Below are 21,491 nucleotides of genomic sequence, written 5' to 3' on the forward strand. Positions count from 1 at the left end.
TCATGACCATTATTTTATTTCATGTTTCCTCTTTGATCGCTGACTTTGTTTTTCTAAGGACAGTGCTTTGATATATGTACACATTCGAATGCGGTAGCTCAAACCGTTGGGTGCCACTTAGGCCAGCCGACACAGCAACCCGTCGACAAGAGCCCATATCTAGGCTATAGTGTGATGCGCTGATCTGGATATCACTGGGAGAGAAGCACTTCACTTAGACACGAGCAGTCTGGTGGATCAACGAAGCCTCAGAAGTCCTAATTATAACATTTGTCTGTCAACACGGATACAACGCCCCTTCCTAGATCATGCTACATACCTGGATTAGCCTAACACTGATTACTGTACATAGTGAATTTAGTGCAGATTTACTGCTACTTCCCTTAATCTTTCTCTCTCTATCACTCTATGATGTCATGGTCACAGGAATGGTGGAAATCACCTGGGCATTAGGTCATAACTCAAAGGAGGTAGCCAATAAAAGTGAAGCCTCCAGTGTGTCCATACAAACAGCACATAAAAATGAGAGAGCGCAAGCTGTTGGGAAGGTAGGAAGGACACGAGGAAGAACAAAAGGACCCTCAAATAGAAACTCAAAGAAAACTATTTCTGGTATTCATTCAAGACAGCTTGTAACAGTTAATTTTCCCAAAATAACAATGAGCAATTCAGAAACACCTGTGGTGAAGACAGTCTAAAAACAATCCCTCAGCTCCCCCAGCAGAAAAACAACAGTGGTTTCCTTCTGCTGAGAGTGAGCCATTTTAGAAGCTGTCTGTGTTGCGGAGCACAATGTTTTCATATGGCTTATTCTACAGATGATGGCTGTTCGGGGAAAACAAGGCATAAAACACGCCAAAAGTCTTTCTGAACAACATGGGAAATCTACCAAAGCAGACTCCTACAAGCCTGTACAATGCTTCGACAATGTAAACAAATTGTGGTTGAGACATCTTGTAAAAACCTGCAAACTACCATAGAAATTCCTTTAAAGAAAACAGGGAAAAACTTTCAGTTTGCATTGTGGGAATCAATTGCAGTCATGTAATTTTGGGGGGGAATATCAAAGACTGAGGTCCTCTGTGGATTGTTAAGCTACAGTACTGAGAGCTAATTGCGTTTTTGGTTGGGCTTACAGACGTTGAGTTTTTGTGTAGTTATGGCGATAGAGGAGGACATAAGACATAAAGACCTGTTCCTTCCTGGAAGTTTCTTAATGATGACCTTATCTTAACCTCTACTTCTCCTATTCAATTGGAAACAGACGGACAGACAAACGGACGGACGGACGTACACCTGGTAAACATGGCTGCAGCTCCCTTGCTGACTGACCAAGCACACATCCGAGGTTAGGCCAAGTCAGTAGAGGGCCAAATCGAGGGGGCCGCTAAGTCGATGATTTGAAACAAGATCTTTTCACTATTCTTCACTGTTATTAGTTGGGACAAGGGGTGCAATCCAGGCGGGGAAGATACGACTGAAGCTCTGGCACAGATGCTTTCAACCTCCCACCTCCACACAGCCTACTGTGGGACACGTCTACAACCTTATTATTGGGTTTGACATTTTGTTTACCTTCATTCTGACCAATAACGTAGCTCGTGGAAACTGAAAGTTATCAGGACCCCATCCTCTCCTTGGTCCGTGCTGCCTGCATCCCTATGAAATGTGGCTCATGGTTGCATCGTGTGAATTGGGCTGCACATCCTGGGGAAGATGATTCTTATAGCAGGACACTCAGAGCTATAAATGACAAAAACAGGAGTCACCTTTTGGATGTTTTGTCATTTTTGCTGGCAGCTCTTGAAAATGTTGATAGGTGAAAAAGTCTTGTTGCTGGTGTCCTGACAAGCCCAGTGGAGCTCGTACACACACTGCCTATGTCACGTCCTGACCAGTAAAAGAGGTTATTTGTTATTGTAGTTTGGTCAGGACGTGGCAGGGGTGTGTTTGTTTTGTGTTGTCGGGGTTTTTGGGTTGTGTTCTATGTTTTGTATTTCTATGTTCTATTTTTTCTATTTCTATGTCTAGTTTATTGTTTTGACCTTCAATTGGAGGCAGCTGTTCCTCGTTGCCTCTAATTGAAGGTCCTAGTTAGTAGGGGTGTTTTTTCTATGGGATTTGTGGGTAGTTGTTTCCTGTTTAGTGTTTGTTGCACCTGACAAGACTGTTTTCATCGGGCTTTTTGTTCAGTGTTCATTTTTTGTTTAATGAAGAAGATAATGAGTGTTCACATTCCCGCTGCGTTTTGGTCCAATCCCTACGACGCCCGTGACATCCAACTACACTCCAAGGGTAAATCTCTATTACTATTTCTACTAGTAATTTTTACTAGTAAAGTTTACTAAGTTAGATGCACATACAAAAAGTAGGTTTCTGGAGTGCTCCAAATATTCACTTCTTAATATCAATTTAACCGACACCACATTTTATCTGTGGCTTTTCTCAAGGTACATTTTGGTATAAGTCTACTAGAAAAGTATTAGCTGGGTGCGTCGCGCAACTTTTTTAATAATTTTTTTTTAAATGTATTTAACTAGGAAAGCCACTTAAGAACAAATTCTTATTTACAATGACGGCCTAGTCCGGCCAAACCCTAACCCGGACGACAATTGTGCGCCGCCCTATGGGACTCCCAGTCACGGCCAGTTGTGATACAGCCTGGAATCGACTCAGGGTCTGTAGTGACGCCTCTAGCACTGAGATGCAGTGCCTTAGACCGCTGTGCCACTCGGGAGCTTAAACCCACACTTTTGACTTACCTCACATTACAAGGGCAGTTCAACTGTAGACTACACTATCTCAGATGTCCCAGTCTCTATTCACATAGCAATCCCCTTTCTCTCGCCACAGCACTCTCTTATAGCAGCCAGGCAAATTTTTAATCCCCCTTTTATCTCTGACCTCACCTAGGGTTCCCTCCACAGAAGGACTACTTGTTTTCGCTCCCTCTCTCGCTCCTTCACTTCACTCTGCGTTCTGAGGGCCGCACGCCCCCTCCCCGGCATATTCTATACAGTGGAGATTTATTCCCTGCCAACAGAGACAGAGGCAGGGAGATGTCATTTTGTGCACGACCAGGAAATACACCGAGCTGCGTCGGGATGCAGTGAGGATACAGTGGCGAGGGCGAAAAGTGAGTGTGCGCCTCAAAGTTTTCCTAAAGTTCTATTAGTATCTTGTTGTTAAGGCCATGTTGACTAGCCACCCCTCCCCCCTTCAAGCCTGTACAGTACCGTACACACACCCCCATAACGTACTCAAAGGCCACTTGGACCTGGAGGAAATATAAAAACAAAGGAAATGGTGTTGACTGTTGGACAATCAGATAACCTTCCCTGTGTGAAGGAGTGCTTCTTGTTTGGGCTTGGCTTCCCCCTTAACTAGCGCTGTGATGTCATAGCTGCTGGTCAACGAAGTGCACTGCAATGAACCGCTCACTGTTGAATGCTGCTAACAGGGATCCTCAACATAATGCAGTGCATCAAATGCTGTCAGAAGTGAAAGTTCATATGGGCATAGTTCACATCAGTTTGCTCAATTGAAATCCTAGACTGGAATTCGACCAAACCCGCACTGTGGTAAACTTGGATTGCAATAACACATATTGCAGAGACAAAAAAAAGCCCCAAAATTATGTAATCATTTTGACAAGATCTAATTAAACTCCTCTTTCCGCAGTGCAAGATTAGCAAAGTGTGAATTTGATGGATTCTGCCTCCCTTGCAACTCAACACAGCGCAGTACATCCCCAACCAATCAGGTTTATTGTACTGTAAGGTTCTCCTGTCAGCAGTAAACAGATGTGAGATCCCGTGACACACTGAGATAGTAGACTCTAGCCTACTGCTATGAATAGAAAGTCAGAAAGCAATAAAAGTAGGAATGCTGATTCCCATGATAAAACCAACTAAACTTTTGTTTTAAAGCCCCATATGACATAGTAGAAAATAGATGTTGGCAATGTTCTCTATAACATCACTTGGTGTCAGTTCATTTCAGTTCAGTTCCAAGGGGTTCTACCTGGAACCAAAAAGGGTTCTACCTGGAACCAAAAAGGGTTCTACCTGGAACCAAAAAGGGTTTTCCTGTGGGGACAGCCGATGAATGGTTTTGGAACCCTTTGTTCTAATAGTGTGCATAGAATTCGAACAAGGCTATTACTAGAACAGATATTCAGGTCACAGTTGCTGTCCCTGACGTTTCAGTAAGGCCAAACAATGACTACAAAGTATCAAGCGATAGCTTGTTTGAACACAGTGTTCTTTAGGGACACTACGTTATTACCACAGTGCTACAGTCTGTTGTAGGTTGTATCATGCTGAAAGTCCTCCCTGAAGATGCACACCAAGCTAGGTGCAGCATTTCCCTGAAAATGGAACAGAACTGTCACTAACGCAAGGAAAAACGATAACAAACGCCTGTAACTTAATGTAAAGTCAGTTTACAAGTACCATAATTCAAAACCGTCAACATATCTAACTTTAGAAGTATAGCTGAGTTAATAGTAAGTGTGTTGTGTTTACACAGTGGTCAAATGTAGCTACCGATTAGAGGCCATATCAATCATCATGATGCTGGTTAAGAAATCGAGTCCAACCAGCTACTGTGGAGGATTCCCTTACAGAAAAAACACACAAAGTGTTCCAGAAACACATGATCTTAATCTTATGTGAAGTTAATGTGATAACATGTGTCAACATGTAAAGCAACATGTGCTAACATGAAACTACATATGTGAATACATTTGATCACCTGTGAAGTGTTGCAAAAGCAAATGTTTTCACATGATTTCACATCTGAAATTTCATGTGAAATCAAGTGATTTTCCACATCTGAAATCATTGTTTTTTTCTGTAAGGATTGTAATGAGTGTTTCCAATGATATTATCCTTATATATACTGAGTGTACAAAACATTGAGAACACCTTCTCTTTCCATAACAGAGACTGACCAGGCGAAAGTTAAATCCAATTTCATCAGTGTAGATATTGTCTCATCGCTGCAACTTAATGGGCTTGGGAGGCAAAGATCACGCATCCTCTGAAACATGACCCGTCAAACCACACTTCTTAACATCCAACCGCACCAATCTGTCAGAGGAAACACCATTCAACTGATGACCAAGGTCCACCTACAGGCACCTGGCGCGCCACAAGAGCACAATGAGCCAAGTAAAGCCCCCCCAGCCAAACCTTCCCCTAACGACTCTCCCCTAACGACGCTGGGCCAATTGTGCACAGCCCTAAGGAACTCCCGAGGACGGCCAGTTGTGATACAGCCTGGGATCGAACCCAGGTCTACAGTGACACCTCTACCACTGCGATGCAGTGCCTTAGACCGCTGCACCACTCGGGAGGCCTCCAAAAGACAGATTTTTAAGACATGGATTGTGTATGTGTGCTATTCAGAGGGGGAATGGGTAAGACAAAAGACTGAAGTGCCTTTGAACAGGGTATGGTAGTAGGTGCCAGGCGCACCGGTTTGTGTCAGAACTGCAACTCTGCTGGGTTTTTTGTGCTCAACAGTTTCCAGTGTGTATCAAGAATGGTCTACCACTCAAAGGACATCCAGTCGACTTGACACAACTGTGGGAAGCGTTGGAGTCAACATGGGCCAGCATCTCTGTGGAACGCTTTCAACACCTTGTAGATTCCATGCCCTGACGAATTGAGGCTGTTCTGAGGGAAAAAAGGGGTTCAACTCAATATTAGGATGGCATTCCTAATCTTTGGTACACTCAGTGTATACTGTAACAGGGAGTAAATAGTATGACCTAAGAGTAACAGCAAAATTCAGAGGTTAGTTAGAGCAGGGGTTCTGAAACGTTTTCACTCAGGCCCCCCTTCCAGCATTGGGGAACAATAATAATAATAATAAGTTATAATATACTATACAGTAGTATATTATAGTATACTACCCCCACAGTTTGGGAACCACTGAGGTAGAGAATAACTTGCTCTTCACACTACTGTATAGTAGAGAGGAGACAGGAGCTGTGCTCGAGCTTAACCTTTACACGTTTGGCAACAACGTGTCACAACGCAAAGGAACTGAAGGAACTTGATTGAGGAGGGGTTTCAGGAGAATATTTTGAGGAGGTAGCCTAAGTGAGAAAGAACACTAGCATGGAGGAATGAGACATCAACAGGAATGACAGGAAAGGGGGATGACAGAGAGTGAAAGAAGAGTATAAAAGGGTGATCTGGAACAGGGGTAGACAGATGTAGTGAGGCAAAGCAGAGTGACACACAAACAACCTCCCACATCTGTCTGACCTGTGCCTGGGCCTACCACCAGCACACCGTGCTCTGCTGGGTTCCCATTGGTTCCCCTGGGGCCCCAAACTTTGACCTTTGAGAGCCATGCTGAGGACCCTGGGAGACAGCCGCCACGCCTGGGGGCGTAGAGACTCGCGTTCACTTCCCCCGGTGTTCATCTTACAATGCCAACCACAGTACAACACCCGCCCGTGTCACAGAGGACCAATGTGGTCATGTACATTAGCTCTAAGTAAAAGAATAAGAGAAATGTAAGCTGACATGAATCCAGATGGAATCTAAATCATCCAATCATAGAGGGATTCAGTCATGTTCGGGTGTTGGAAGGAACAGTACATAAGGGATGGACAGCCAGGTCATCCGTGATACAAGTCAGTATTTGACGTGGAAACCGGCAACTAGGGGCAACAGTAAGCACTGTTACCTTTAAGTTGGTTTTGGTTTTGCTAGGTCATAGTTGACGGGAAAGGTGGATGGATGTAAGCATCTGTCTCTGATTACAAAGGTTGCAAGTTTAAATCCAGCAATGGAAAGTTTACCTTAACCACTCTGAGTTAATACCTAACCTTAAGATTTCTGAGTTAATGCGTAAATTTAACCCTAACCTTAAACATTTGGAGTTAATTTGATGTTTAAGAAACATGGATAAGCGTCTAATTCTGACGTGAGACTGTGAGAACTAGTTGGGGATGGAAGGGCCAGTACATAAGGGATGGAAGGGCCAGTACATAAGGGATGGTAAAGGCCAGTACATAAGGGATGGAAGGGCCAGTACATAAGGGATGGAAGGGCCAGGGCCCGGTTGCATAAAACATCTTAAGTGTTTCCCTTAACGGTTTACCTTAAGGAATAATGTTCCCTTACCTAAGGGAATTGTATAAGGGCGTAGCATAGAGCCCCTCAAAAATGTCTTTAGGTAAGGGCCTACTTAGGGGCTTTTACAGTAGTTTGAAGACATGTATGGCAGATAGAGTCTCTGACTACCATGGAGAAGGCCTGATTCACTGACTAAATGTCTCGTCAAAGAGATCTTTCATTTTGTGAGAGAGCAAAATAGAACTTATATAATCAAGACAGGATAACCAAATTGATTCAGAAAATAAAACACGTTTCTTTTAGTTACTTTTTTCTCAACATGTTTATATTACTTTCTAGTATGTCAAGCTAGCTTACAGAGTAGCTATAGCTAACTAGCCAAGTAGCTTTGCAGCCATGGATTGGAACTGTAGTGCCCTCAATTATTTAGCCAAGAGCATTGTCTATAGTATCCACTATTATTTACCAAAGAGCACCGTCTATACTGTCCACTATTATTTACCCAAGAGCACCGTCTATACTGTCCACTATTATTTACCCAAGAGCACCGTCTATACTGTCCACTATTATTTACCCAAGAGCACCGTCTATACTGTCCACTATTATTTACCCAAGAGCACCGTCTATACTGTCCACTATTATTTACCCAAGAGCACCGTCTATAGTGAACACTATTATTTACCCAAGAGCACCGTCTATAGTGAACACTATTATTCACCCAAGAGCACCGTCTCTGGTGTACACTACCCAAGAGCACCGTCTATGGTGTCCACTATTATTTACCCAAGAGCACCGTCTATGGTGTACACTACCCAAGAGCACCGTCTATAGTGTACACTATTATTTACCCAAGAGCACCGTCTATACTGTCCACTATTATTTACCCAAGAGCACCGTCTATACTGTCCACTATTATTTACCCAAGAGCACCGTCTATAGTGAACACTATTATTTACCCAAGAGCACCGTCTATAGTGTGCACTATTATTTACCCAAGAGCACCGTCTATGGTGTCCACTATTATTTACCCAAGAGCACCGTCTATACTGTCCACTATTATTTACCCAAGAGCACCGTCTATGGTGTCCACTATTATTTACCCAAGAGCACCGTCTATACTGTCCACTATTATTTACCCAAGAGCACCGTCTATGGTGTCCACTATTATTTACCCAAGAGCACCGTCTATGGTGTCCACTATTATTTACCCAAGAGCACCGTCTATACTGTCCACTATTATTTACCCAAGAGCACCGTCTATAGTGAACACTATTATTTACCCAAGAGCACCGTCTATAGTGAACACTATTATTTACCCAAGAGCACCGTCTATGGTGTCCACTATTATTTACCCAAGAGCACCGTCTATACTGTCCACTATTATTTACCCAAGAGCACCGTCTATGGTGTACACTACCCAAGAGCACCGTCTATAGTGAACACTATTATTTACCCAAGAGCACCGTCTATACTGTCCACTATTATTTACCCAAGAGCACCGTCTATGGTGTACACTACCCAAGAGCACCGTCTATGGTGTACACTACCCTAGAGCACCGTCTATGGTGTACACTACCCTAGAGCACCGTCTATGGTGTACACTACCCAAGAGCACCATCTATAGTGTCCAATATTATTTCTGGTTATATTCTCTGTTCATTGCATTCTGACTGCAACTGACTTTAGCATTGCCGTAACTTTCCACTGTATTATGTTTGGCAGCCTATTTTCATCAGTATTCTGGAATTGTCCCGGGGTATTTGAGAGAAAAAAGTCTGTTAACTCAGCTGTTTACAAGAGAACAGCGTTGTCCTGTCTAGACGGAGGTTTACAGGTGATACATAATTCCAACCTTTTACCCAAAAAAACGATTTACACATCGCACACAAAGATACACCTGATTTTTTTTTTTAAACTTGGTGAATTGCTGATGTTCTTTGATCGATTGTTTACTTGAAGTCTTTTGACATAACACTGTGCATGCTGACACTAGGGTCAGATGGCGTTTCAAGGGTTCTTATGCAACTTGAAGACCCCGCACATCATTTGAAACATTTTATGATTGTACTCTACACGTGAGACAGACCACCTTCGCTCTGAATTATTGGTGGGGGTTTGAATGTACTTCTGTCAGGGCAGCATGGGAGTGAGGGAGTTTTTTATTTTCATTATGTTTATCCCCATCTTGAGTGCAGATGTTGTGGCTTATATACTGCTACTCAGAGAGATTTGTGCCAGTGGTTTGCAGCAGCAACAGCGGGGCCTGTGTTGGGCCGCGGCGCAGACCGGGTCTCAGATTCTGGTCTGAAAACCCTGGTGTCGGGCCAGTGGGTAACCTGATCTAGGCGTGGACTGGGCTGTAACCTCCGCTCACCCCCACCCTGCAGCCCCAGCCGGCCCATGTCCCACTCACTGGGGTGGATGCTCCCTCTACAGACTTCAACCCTTTTATTGTCCCCAGCACAAGGTGAAAAATATCTGGGATACTTTAGTTCAGCTCATGAAACATGGGACCAACACTTTACATATTGCGGTTATATTTTTATTCAGTGTACATTCCATCACGTGTTCGTGTCTGTAAATGAGGTAGAAATGACATCACACTTTAATGGAAGTGTAGAAGAGAAGATTGGTACTCACAGTTGAAGTTGGGTTCTATGTTGTCTCCTGCTAGCAGACTGTTGATGGTAACCTGGTAGATGATGTGTAGCAGCAGGAAAGCCATACTGGTGAAGCACAGGGACTTAAGCAGGCACCCTGTGTGACCTGAAAGAGAGAGAAATTATCCTCTAAGGTTTCTCGGATACTGAGGTCCAGTGCATAATTCAGATAGAATAGCTTACACAACATTAGAGGGTGTGTCAAGTCAAATAGTAGTAGTGGTAACTACTTCCTAGTTATGGTTCAGATTTTCCTCATGATGAAGGAGTAATAAGACTTTGAGACAAATGCTAACTTTATTAGGACGAATAAACATTTGTATTTCAACAATTTCATAACTGGTTCTCACGTCATTAGTAAGGCCATACTTTATAAACACAATGCATTTTACCAAATCATATTCGATGCATGACAGAGCTAAAAAACACTCGCAACTAACTATTCATCGCCCAATACTCCACCGACTGTAGAGTAACGTTAGATACTTGTTATTGACAGAGTGGAGACCTCACGGCCCAATTATTACATTTTACATTTTAGTCATTTAGCAGACGCTCTTATGCAGAGTGACTTACAGTAGTGAATGCATACATTTCATTTCATGCATTTTTCAAAAAAAAATTGTACTGGCCCCCCGTGGGAATTGAACTCACAACCCTGGCGTTGCACACACCATGCTGGCATTGCAAGCGCCATGCTCTACCAACTGAGCCACAGGGAAGACTGGCAGTGGTTGGTAATCCAGAGTAGAGCGCAAAGGTACAGGACAGCAGGCAGGGTCAGGGCAGGCAGGGGGTTTCCAGTTCACATAGCTTAACCTGTCTGGTCCCATCCTAATAGGCCAGGCCTGCAGTAATCCACCTCCATTAATCCTAATACAGTACTGTATTACAGGTTTCCCCGCTGACCAGGGCCAGTAATATCCCAGTGATATTTTTGGCAGGCCGGTGGCCATCCGTCATGTTTGGACCAACCTAAACACATGGTGACCTCAAGTCAAATGTGATGGATAAAACAGAGCTCAACAACTAGTGATGATTGACCGACTGTCTGATTTGATGGCTGATTGGACGGGTTGCTTAGAGATTTTTTACATTTACGTCATTTAGCAGACGCTCTTATCCAGAGCGACTTACAAAATGTTGATAGGAGTGATTAGGGGACGATGCAGAGGTGTCTGGATGTCTTGCAGGGAAAAAGTATGATAAAGCAGTGGGAAGTGAACAAGAACAAACCCCTGAATGGAAATGCTTTAGCTGGTTCAGTCGATTTGGTACAACTGTCACGCCCTGATCTGTTTCACCTGTCTTTGTGATTTGTCTCCACCCTCCTCCAGGTGTTGCCCATCTTCCCCATTATCCCCTGTGCATTTATACCCGTGTTATCTGTTTGTCTATTGCCTGTTCGTTTTGTTCCTCAAACCTACCAGAGTTTTTCCCCTTGCTCCTGCCTTGTCTATTTTCTTGTTTTCCCAGTTTTGTCTTTTGTGCCTGCCCTGACCCTGCCTGCTGTCCTGTACCTTTGCCCTCTACTCTGGATTACCGACCTCTGCCTGCCTGCCCTGACCATGACCCTGACCCTGCCTGCCGTCTGGTACCTTTGCCCCACTACTCTGGATTACCGACCCCTGCCTGACCAGACACTGAGCCTGCCTGCCGTCCTGTACCTTTGCCTGCCCGTGTTCGAATTAATGAACTTTTGTTACTTCGACATTGTCTGCACCTGGGTCTTACCTTCAAATGTGTTAGTATAAACTGGCAATGACTGACCCAGCAGACTCGGACCAGCTGTGCAACTCCATCGCCTCCCAAGGAGCTGTCATTGGAAGGCACGAGGAGTTGCTTCATGGTCTGATGGAACAGTTCCAGGTTGAAGCCGAACATCACGAACAAGCATTGGACACATTACGGGAGCAAGTCTGTGGGTTGTCTACTAGGCAGCCTACCACGACGATAACCTCTCGGCCCCTCAGTAACCCGGCTGGTAGCAGTGCCGTTACCCAGGTTTCCCGGGAACCCCGCTTACCTCCCCTGGAGCACTTCGATGGAGAGTCAAGAACTTGTCGGGCGTTTCTCACTCAGCGTTCCCTTGTCATGGAGCTGCAACCTTCCTCTTTTCCCTCAGACCGCTCTAAGATAGACTACCTCATCACGCTGATGTCCAGGAGGGCCCTCGCTTGGGCTACTGCCATTTGGGAACAACAGTCAGCCGTATGCTTCAGTCTAGAGGGATTCGTGGTGGAGGTGAGAAGTTAGAGGCTCCGTGGTCCGGGAGAGAGGCTGCCCGGAAGTTGCTTTGGGAGGATTCCCTCAGTGTGGCAGACTATGTGACGGAGTTCTGCACGCTAGCAGTGGAGGGTACCTGGAACCCGGAAACACTGTTTGACACGTTCCTGCACGGATTATCGAAGGAGATAAAGGATGAACTTGCAGCCCAAGATCTACCGACGGATCTCGACACTCTCTCATCGTTTTAACCATCCGGATCGATGGTCGGCTACGGGAACGTAGGAGGGAGAAGAGGTCCGATTGTGGTCCCAATCGCTCACTCAAGGATCCCACCTTGCATCTGAACTCCGGAAGTCCCCGGCGTCTACGTCCCTGAGAGGATCCGAGCTTACCTGAGTCCCTCCAAGAGCCTCCGGAGACTGCCGATTCACCTCTTTCCGAGCTGATGCAGCTCGGTAGGGCTAGGCTGTCTCCAGCCGAACACGTACACAGACTTGAGACCCAGAGTTGTCTGTATGCGGTACTGCCGGTCATTATGTGTCTACCAGTCCCTTCATGAGACCTAGCTCATTAGTTGGAGTGAGTACTCTGGTGGGTCTTAAAGATCATTTTTCATCTCCCCTGGCTCGCCCCCCTCTCCGTGCCATCCTGCGGTGGGGCGACCAGTCCAAGTCTCTCCACATCGGGGGCCAATGTGAGTTTTTATGGACGTTAGCCTGGCGTCTGAGCTGGGCATCCCCACACAACCCCTCTCCATTCCCATGGGTGTTAGAGCGCTGGACTCTATAGGCCGGGTCACCCACCAGACCACCCCCGTCAACCTACGAGTGTCGGGGAACCACAGCGAGATGATCCAGTTCCTGCTGGTTGAGTCTCCGCAGGTTCCTGTGGTATTGGGATTCTCTTGGCTCCAGCGACACAACCCCTCTATTAACTGGTCTACTGGTGCAATCGTGGGCTGGAGTCCGTTCTGCCACATTCATTGCCTGAAGTCAGCTCTGCCTGCCCCGGGACGTCTTCCTGGGGGCTTAGAATTTGCCACGGACCTCTTCGCCAGCCCTGTGGAGTACCAGGACCTCCGGGAGGGGTTCAGTAAGGCCCGAGCCACTTCGCTTCCTGAGCCCCGACCGGTATCCAAGAAGGTCAAGCCAGATGCGCTGGCGACACCCATATAGCCCCGCGACTACACCCCCAAAAGCCAAAACCTTTCCCCCCTGCTCCAAGATTATTAACCCCTTTGCTGTTCGTGCTCTGTTGCCCCGTACCCTCCGTATACTTCCTACATTTCCTGTGTCTAGAATTAAACCCATGTCTCACAGCCCTTTGTCTCCTGTTTTTCCCCTTGCTCCTGCCTTGTCTACATTCCTGTTTTCTAATGTTGTCCTTTCTGCCTACCCTGACCCTGCCTGCCCTGACCATGACCCTGACCCTGCCTGCCGTCTGGTACCTTTGCCCCACTACTCTGGATTACCGTCCTCTGCCTGACCAGACACTGAGCCTGCCTGCCGTCCTGTACCTTTGCCTGCCCGTGTTCAAATTAATCAACTTTTGTTACTTCAACATTGTCTGCACTTGGGTCTTACCTTCAAACATGTAACAACATCTAACCAGGAAGCAGAAAAGCCCACTCAGTTCATGGCAGATCCAAACAAGATGTTGGCAGGTTTTCATCAAAACAAACAAGTACGTGTAATATTCCTAACTATGATCCATAACTCTAAGCAAGGTATCAAATTCAGCTGACAAATTGGCACCTTCCATTTAACTCAAACCCAGACAGGCAGTGAGATGCTGACACTAGCTCAAAACGTGTGAGAGAGAGCTCCCTTGACGTGTGTCAGCCACTAACTGTGCAGCTGTTAGGAGCCTGACACTGAGCAGGGGAACACTCCTGTAAACTCCCGAAGAGCCACTTCCATCTCTCTATAAGGATTAATGATCCCACTTCTGACACCAACACCTTGTGACTGACACAACTTCCATAGAAACCTGATGCTATCCTGATATGGACACTGTCCTAGTAGGGATACTCAGCTATCTCTCTCCCCACTATCTCTCAGCTATCTCTCTCCCCACGGGGGGCCAGCACAGGAAAAAAAAAAAAATGTATGAAATGTATGCATTCACTACTGTAAGTCGCTCTGGATAAGAGCGTCTGCTAAATGACTAAAATGTAAATGTAAATGTAGAAAGTGTGACTCCCACATGTAATTATGTTATGAATCAAATATTGTGCTCACATATGGCGGTGTCCGCAGGTTGATCAACTTAGAGCCAAACTTCAGGTATACGTCTAACATTGGATTGAACTTCCTGTAAAACACTGGGGCTACAATTAAAGTCAAATGTCAAATCTGTGGTGTATTAACATTGCATTTGCCGCAATTGCACGCCAATAAAGGTGTTTTAAGTGAATGGTCTTGAGCATCCAATTATAGTTTGTTTTAGATTAGACATTTGAGATGTATTATTCCAACCCAACATGGCTGCAGCGTAACTTTCACACTCCCTTACATACACCGTAGCCAAAGGCAATCCCCATCCATTGTAGTTCTCTTCCATAACAGGCTGTATGTATGAGAAAGAGAGGGTGCCACTACACACTTTTCATGAGGCTCCACACATCAAACAGCGGACACGTTACATAATAAACACCTACTGGTTATCATTGTTTTAGCGTCTTGCGAGAGATATGGAAATGAGTTGGAGTGGCAACATGGTATGTACATTACAATGAGATACTCTTGTGGAAAAGACATCAATGAACCTATTCATGTACTGTGTTAGGAAAAAAATGTGTTTTCTAGAACCTAAAAGGGTTATTTGACTGTCCACAAAGGAGAACTCTTTGAAGAACCCTTGTTGGTTCCAGGTAAAACGCTTTTGGTTCCAATTAGAACCATTTTCAGGTTTCTACATGGAACCCAAAATGGTTCTACCTGGAACCAAAAATGGTTATCCTATGGGGACAGTTGAAGAACCCGTGTGGAACCCTTTTTTCTAGGAATGTAGTATATACACTGAGTATATCAACCCCCCCCCCCACACACACACACACACACACACACTTTTGCTCTCAGAACAGCCTCAATTCGTTGGGGCTTGAACTCTATAAGGTGTCGAAAACGTTCCAGAGGGATGCTGGCCCATGTTGACTCCAATGCTTCCCACAGTTGTGTCAAGTTGGCTGGATGTCTTTTGGGTGGTGGACCATTCTTGATACACACGGGAAACTATTGAGCATGGAAAAACCCAGCAGCACTACAGTTCTTGACTCAAACCAGTGTGACTGTCACCTAGTCCCATACTCTGTTCTTAAATCTTTTGTCTTGCTCATTCACCCTCAGAATGGCACACATTCACAATCCATTTCTCAATTGTCTCAAGGCTTAAAAATCTTTCTTCAACCTGTCTCCTCCCCTTCATCTCCACTGATTTGAAGTGGATTTAACAGCTGACATCAATAAGGGATTATATTCAATCACGTATTGATTCAGCATGAATGTTCACAATGGCTTCTGATAGACGTTGTACCATGTATTGAAACCATTAGAAGTACCAGGAAATTCTCAAAAACACCACTGAGAGAAAGGCGATACTCACACAGTAAACTCAAATATGGACCAGATGTGTTGTGTTGTGTGTGTATTTGTGTGTGTCTGTGTGTAAGATTTACAGAATCATGACAAAAGAGGTTGCCTTGGCATATTCCAACAACAGCAACAAAAAAACATGCGATTTAGCCCTATTTCTCGCTCTCGCTCTCTCTCTCTCCATTTTCACCTCTCTTCCATTCACCACTGTGTTTGAATTAATGTTGAGATTAAAGGAAGGTATGAATCTGGATCTCAGGATGCCAGTAAAAGGAGACTGGCGAGTGGATGGTGTGTGTTTGGCGCAAGCCCCACATGTTTTTAATTCCCACGACTGTTATCTGAATTCTGAAATTTCATCAACTTAATCGCATTTAAAGATTGTCCCTGGGAGAAGTGCAGGCTGCCAAGCCTTGGGAGTGAGCTGCTTAGCTCATTGAAAGGGTCCCTAGGTCGGGTCTGGCTTGCGTGGGGCCAACGATGCTTGAGTTGCAACTTGGCTTCCATTGGCCCATAATAACTTCTAATTGTTTTGAAAGCTGCTTCTTGCCAATCCTGTTGCCCAAATGTAGAGCTCTTTATGGGCCATCACAAATCAGTGATCGGGAGTAAATCACATTATTACAAAATACACTCTAATCTATGACCCTTTACTGCTGTTCTAACAGAGAGAGAACAGCATATTTGTGAGTCCATACTGTCAGACCGAGAATTCTTTTATTTATTTAACTAGATGTGTCAGTTAAAACCTGATGTGGATAGGGGGCAGTATTTTCACGGCCGGATGAAAAAACGTACCCGATTTTAAACTGGTTACTACTCTTGCCCAGACACGAGAATATGCATATTATAGTAGATTTGGTAGATGTATTAGATTTGGATAGAAAACACTCTGAAGTTTCTAAAACTGTTTGAATGGTGTCTGTGAGTATAACAGAACTCATATGGCAGGCAAAAACCTGAGAAAATGTCAACCAGGAAGTGGAGGATCTGAGAATTGTAGTTCTTCTTTCTAGCCCCTTTCAAAACTACAGTATCTGTGGGGTTACGTTGCACTTTCTAAGGCTTCCATTGGCTGTCTAAAGCCTTCAGAAAGTGGTTTGAGCATTCTCCTGTCACTGGGCAGATAATAGGAGCTCAGTTTCTGAGTGGACTGCCTGGCAACAAAGGGATTGGATATGCGTGGTCCCGCAAGCGCACTGTTTTTTCTTTTTCTCCTTGAATGAATACGCTATTGTCGGTTTGAATATTATCGCATTTCTACGTTAAAAATACCATAAAGATTGATTTTAAACAGCGTTTGACATGCTCCTAAGTACGGTAATGGAACATTTTGACTTTTTGTGTCTCGAATTGCGCTCGCGCGTTAGTCTTTGGATAGTGACCTGAGCGCACGAACAAAACGGAGGTATTTGGACATAACTATGGATTATTTCGAACAAAAACAACATTTCTTGTGGAAGTAGCAGTCCTGGGAGTGCATTCTGATGAAAATCAGCAAAGGTAAGAGCATATTTCTAATACTAATTCTGAGTTTAGGTTGCCCCGAACTTGGCGGGTGTCTGTATAGCTTTCTGTGATGGCGAGCTATGTACTCAGAATATTGAAAAATGTGCTTTCTCCGTAAAGCTATTTTAAAATCTGACACAGCGGTTGCATAAAGGAGTTCTGTATCTATAATTCTTAAAATAATTGTTATGTATTTTGTCAATGTTTATGATGAGTATTTTTGTAAATTCACCGGAAGTTTTTGGTGGGAATACATTTTCTGAACATCACGCGCCAATGTAAATTGCAGTTTTTGGATATAAATATGAACTTGATCGAACAAAACATACATGTATTGTGTAACATGATGTCCTAGGAGTGTCATCTGATGAAGATCATCAAAGGTTAGTGCTTCATTTAGCTGTGTTAGCGGAACGTCTAGCGGAACGTCTGTCCTCAACAGGCTTTAGGTTAAGAACAAATTCTTATTTGCAATGACGGCCTACCGGGGAACAGTGGGTTAACTACCTTGTTCAGGGGCAGAAAGACAGATTTGTGGCGGCAGGTAGCCTAGTGGTTAGAGAGTTGGACTTGTAACCGAAAGGTTGCAAGATGAAATCCCCGAGTTGACAAGGCAAAATTCTGTCATTCTGCCCCTGAACAAGGCAGTTAACCCACTGTTCCTAGGCTGTCATTGAAAATAAGAATTTGTTCTTAACTGACTTGCCTAGTTAAATAAAAAAAACGACAGAATTTTACCTTGTCAGCCCTGGGATGCGACAAGTACACAATGTACATGCGTGTAGTAGTGTAGTCCATTGGTTCCCAAACTCATTTAGAGGCCAACTTACACATATGACAGAGCCGGGCCAAAATGTATAGCGCCTCCTATTGAAAATACCCCAGCAGACTGACCCCCCCACAGCTTGGGAACCACTGGTTTAGTCAATTGAAACACCACTATTTCAGTTGACAAAGTTGATCGGCATTGATTAGCTTTGTCATGGGAGCCATTGTCAATAGCAGTACAAATAGTGTGTTTGGATGATTTTACTACATCTAATCATAAGGGATGTAAAAGCCCTAATCAGCCAAAGAAATTACTGGCTCTGATTAAATATGGCCAAATGTTTTAAGGTTAATTTTGGTTACTCAAAATTATTGTAAATGTACAATGACTCAAAATGACTCAAAATGCATGTTGACTCAAAATGACTCAATCTAAGTTGTTGACATTTTGTTGTTGAAAACTATAACATTAAAACATTGTAATCCTACTTTCTGAACCAGGATACTGTAAATACATACTGCCATATGTAGACTGACCACCTGTTTGTCCCTTTACTTTTCCAAGTTAAAATGAGCTTTGTGTTAATACTATGTTACATACCCGCTCGATGTGTAATCTGTTTCATCTGGAGTAATCTAGTGGAAAGCACTTACCCTTTAATTACAGCCTAGCAAGAGATCTAAATTATGCTATCAGGCCACAGTTGCCTTCACATGCCACATCCCCTTTAAGCTGCTCTAGGAATGAATACAGGTCTAAACCAGCCTGGAGAGAATTCCTTGTGTGCAAGTCCCAAGACATATTAAACTGTGGTGTGAAGAAAATACATATTAAGTATAATTGTGCATTTAGATTAAAGTGGAGTGATACTACTAGGCCTAGAATTCTGAGGAAAGGAGTGGAGTGATACTACTAGGCCTAGAATTCTGAGGAAAGGAGTGGAGTGATACTACTAGGCCTAGAATGCTGAGGAAAGGAGTGGAGTGATACCAGATGAGCAAAATGCCTTTTATGTTCGCTTCGAGGCAAGCAACACTGAAGAATGCAAGAGAGCACCAGCTGTTCCGGATGACTGTGTGTTGACCTGTTCAAAGGTCTTGTTCACATCAGCTACTGAGAGCGTTATCATTCACAAAGCCGCGGGGCCAGATGGATTACCAGGACGTGTACTCAAAGCATGCGTGGACCAACTGGCAAGTGTCTTCACTGAAATGTTCAACCTCTACCTGACCGAGTCTGTAATACCTACATGTTTCAAGCAGACCAACATAGTCCCTGTGACTAAGGAAGTGAAGGTAACCTGCCCTGTAGCACTCACGTCAGTAGCTATGAAGTGCTTTTAACCTGTTAGGGCTAGGGGGCAGTATTGACACGGCCGGATAAAAAACGTACCCGAATTAATCTGGTTACTACTCCTGCCCAGTAACTAGAATATGCATATAATTATTGGCTTTGGATAGAAAACACCCTAAAGTTTCTAAAACTGTTTGAATGGTGTCTGTGAGTATAACAGAACTCATATGGCAGGCCAAAACCTGAGAAGATTCCATGCAGGAAGTGGCCTGTCTGACAAGTTGTGTTTCATCTTGGCTCTTTTTGTTGAAGACTGAGGATCTTTGCTATAACGTGACACTTCCTACGGCTCTCATAGGCTCTCAGAACCCGGGAAAAAGCTGAACGATATCGAGGCAGCCTCTGGCTGAAACACTTTATCGCGTTTGGCAAGTGGCCGATCAGAGTACTATGGGCTTAGGCGCGTGCCCGAGTCGACCCCATGCTTTCTTTTCTTTCATCTGTTTTCCTAAACGCAGATTCCCGGTCGGAATATTATCGCTTTTTTATGAGAAAAATGGCATAAAAATTTATTTTAAACAGCGGTTGACATGCTTCGAAGTACGGTAATGGAATATTTAGAAATGTTTTGTCACGAATTGCGCCATGCTCGTCACCCTTATTTACCCTTTCGGATAGTGTCTTGAACGCACGAACAAAACGCCGCTATTTGGATATAACAATGGATTATTTTGAACCAAACCAACATTTGTTATTGAAGTAGAAGTCCTGGGAGTGCATTCTGACGAAGACAGCAAAGGTAATAACATTTTTCTTATAGTAAATCTGACTTTGGTGAGTGCTAAACTTGCTGGGTGTCTAAATAGCTAGCCCTGTGATGCCGGGCTAGCTACTGAGAATATTGCAAAATGTGCTTTCACCGAAAAGCTATTTTAAAATCGGACATAGCGAGTGCATAGAGGAGTTCTGTATCTATAATTCTTAAAATAATTGTTATGCTTTTTGTGAACGTTTATCGTGAGTAATTTAGTAAATTCACCGGCAGTGTTCAGTGGGAATGCTAGTCACATGCTAATGTAAAAAGCTGTTTTTTGATATAAATATGAACTTGATTGAACAAAACATGCATGTGTTGTATAACATAATGTCCTAGGGTTGTCATCTGATGAAGATCATCAAAGGTTAGTGCTGCATTTAGCTGTGGTTTGGGTTTATGTGACATTATATGCTAGCTTGAAAAATGGGTGTCTGATTATTTCTGGCTGGGTACTCTGCTGACATAATCTAATGTTTTGCTTTCGCTGTAAAGCCTTTTTGAAATCGGAAAATGTGGTTAGATAAAGGAGAGTCTTGTCTTTAAAATGCTGTGAAATAGTCATATGTTTGAAAAATTGAAGTTTTTGCATTTTTGAGGAATTTGAATAACGCGCCACGGGATTACACTGGCTGTTACGTAGGTGGGACGATTTGGTGCCACCTACCCTAGAGAGGTTAAAGGCTGGTATTCGGCTCACATCAACAACCTCATCCCGGATACCCTAAGACCCACTCCAATTCGTGTACCGCCCCAACAGATCCCCAGATGACGCAATCTCAATCGCACTACACACTGTCTTTTCCCACCTGGACAAAAGGAACACCTATGTGAGAATGCTGTTAAAACCTGTTAGGGCTAGGGGGCAGTATTTGCACGGCCGGATAAAAAAACGTACCCGATTTAATCTGGTTATTACTACTGCCCAGAAACTAGAATATGCATATAATTATTGGCTTTGGATAGAAAACACCCTAAAGTTTCTAAAACTGTTTGAATGGTGTCTGTGAGTATAACAGAACTCATATGGCAGTCAAAAACCTGAGACAAATCCTGACAGGAAACTGAAATCTGATGTGTGGATATCACTTCAAACATTTGCCATTGAAACACACAGGGGCTTGCGATTCATGTAGCACTTCCTAAAGCTTCCACTAGATGTCCCCAGTCTTTACAAAGTGTTTTGAGCCTCCTACCATCAAAATTGACTCAAAGAGAGGATGTTTACCTTGGTCACAGGAAATGGGCCATTACCATTGTGACGTCGGCGCCCATGGGTACTCTCCCTTTTCGAAACGTTTTGAAAGACAATGCAACCATCCCAATGGAATATTATTGAAGCCCTGGTTGAAAAAGCCCCTAAAGATTTATGTTATACAACGTTTGACATGTTTGAACGAACTTAAATATATATTTTTTGCTCATTCCTGACGACAAGTCAGACGCAGACGGTACATTTTCACTAGCCTTCGGAGCGCGCTAACGCTATTGGGACATAAATTATTAACTTTTTTGAACAAAACTACA

General features: G+C 43.9%; 1 protein-coding gene across 2 annotated transcripts in view; it reads right to left on the bottom strand.

Moving 5' to 3' along the window:
• LOC106579641 (piezo-type mechanosensitive ion channel component 2) overlaps positions 1-21,491 on the bottom strand; it is a 258,629-nt gene that overhangs the window by 190,611 nt on the left and 46,527 nt on the right. For both annotated transcript variants that reach the window (XM_045702749.1, XM_045702748.1), the window contains exon 3: positions 9,738-9,863. In XM_045702749.1, the coding sequence (XP_045558705.1) occupies positions 9,738-9,863 (126 nt within the window). The remainder of the gene's footprint in view (positions 1-9,737; positions 9,864-21,491) is intronic.

This window comes from Salmo salar, chromosome ssa19, assembly GCF_905237065.1.
Source record: "Salmo salar chromosome ssa19, Ssal_v3.1, whole genome shotgun sequence".
In the NCBI taxonomy this organism is placed as follows: Eukaryota; Metazoa; Chordata; class Actinopteri; order Salmoniformes; family Salmonidae; genus Salmo; species Salmo salar.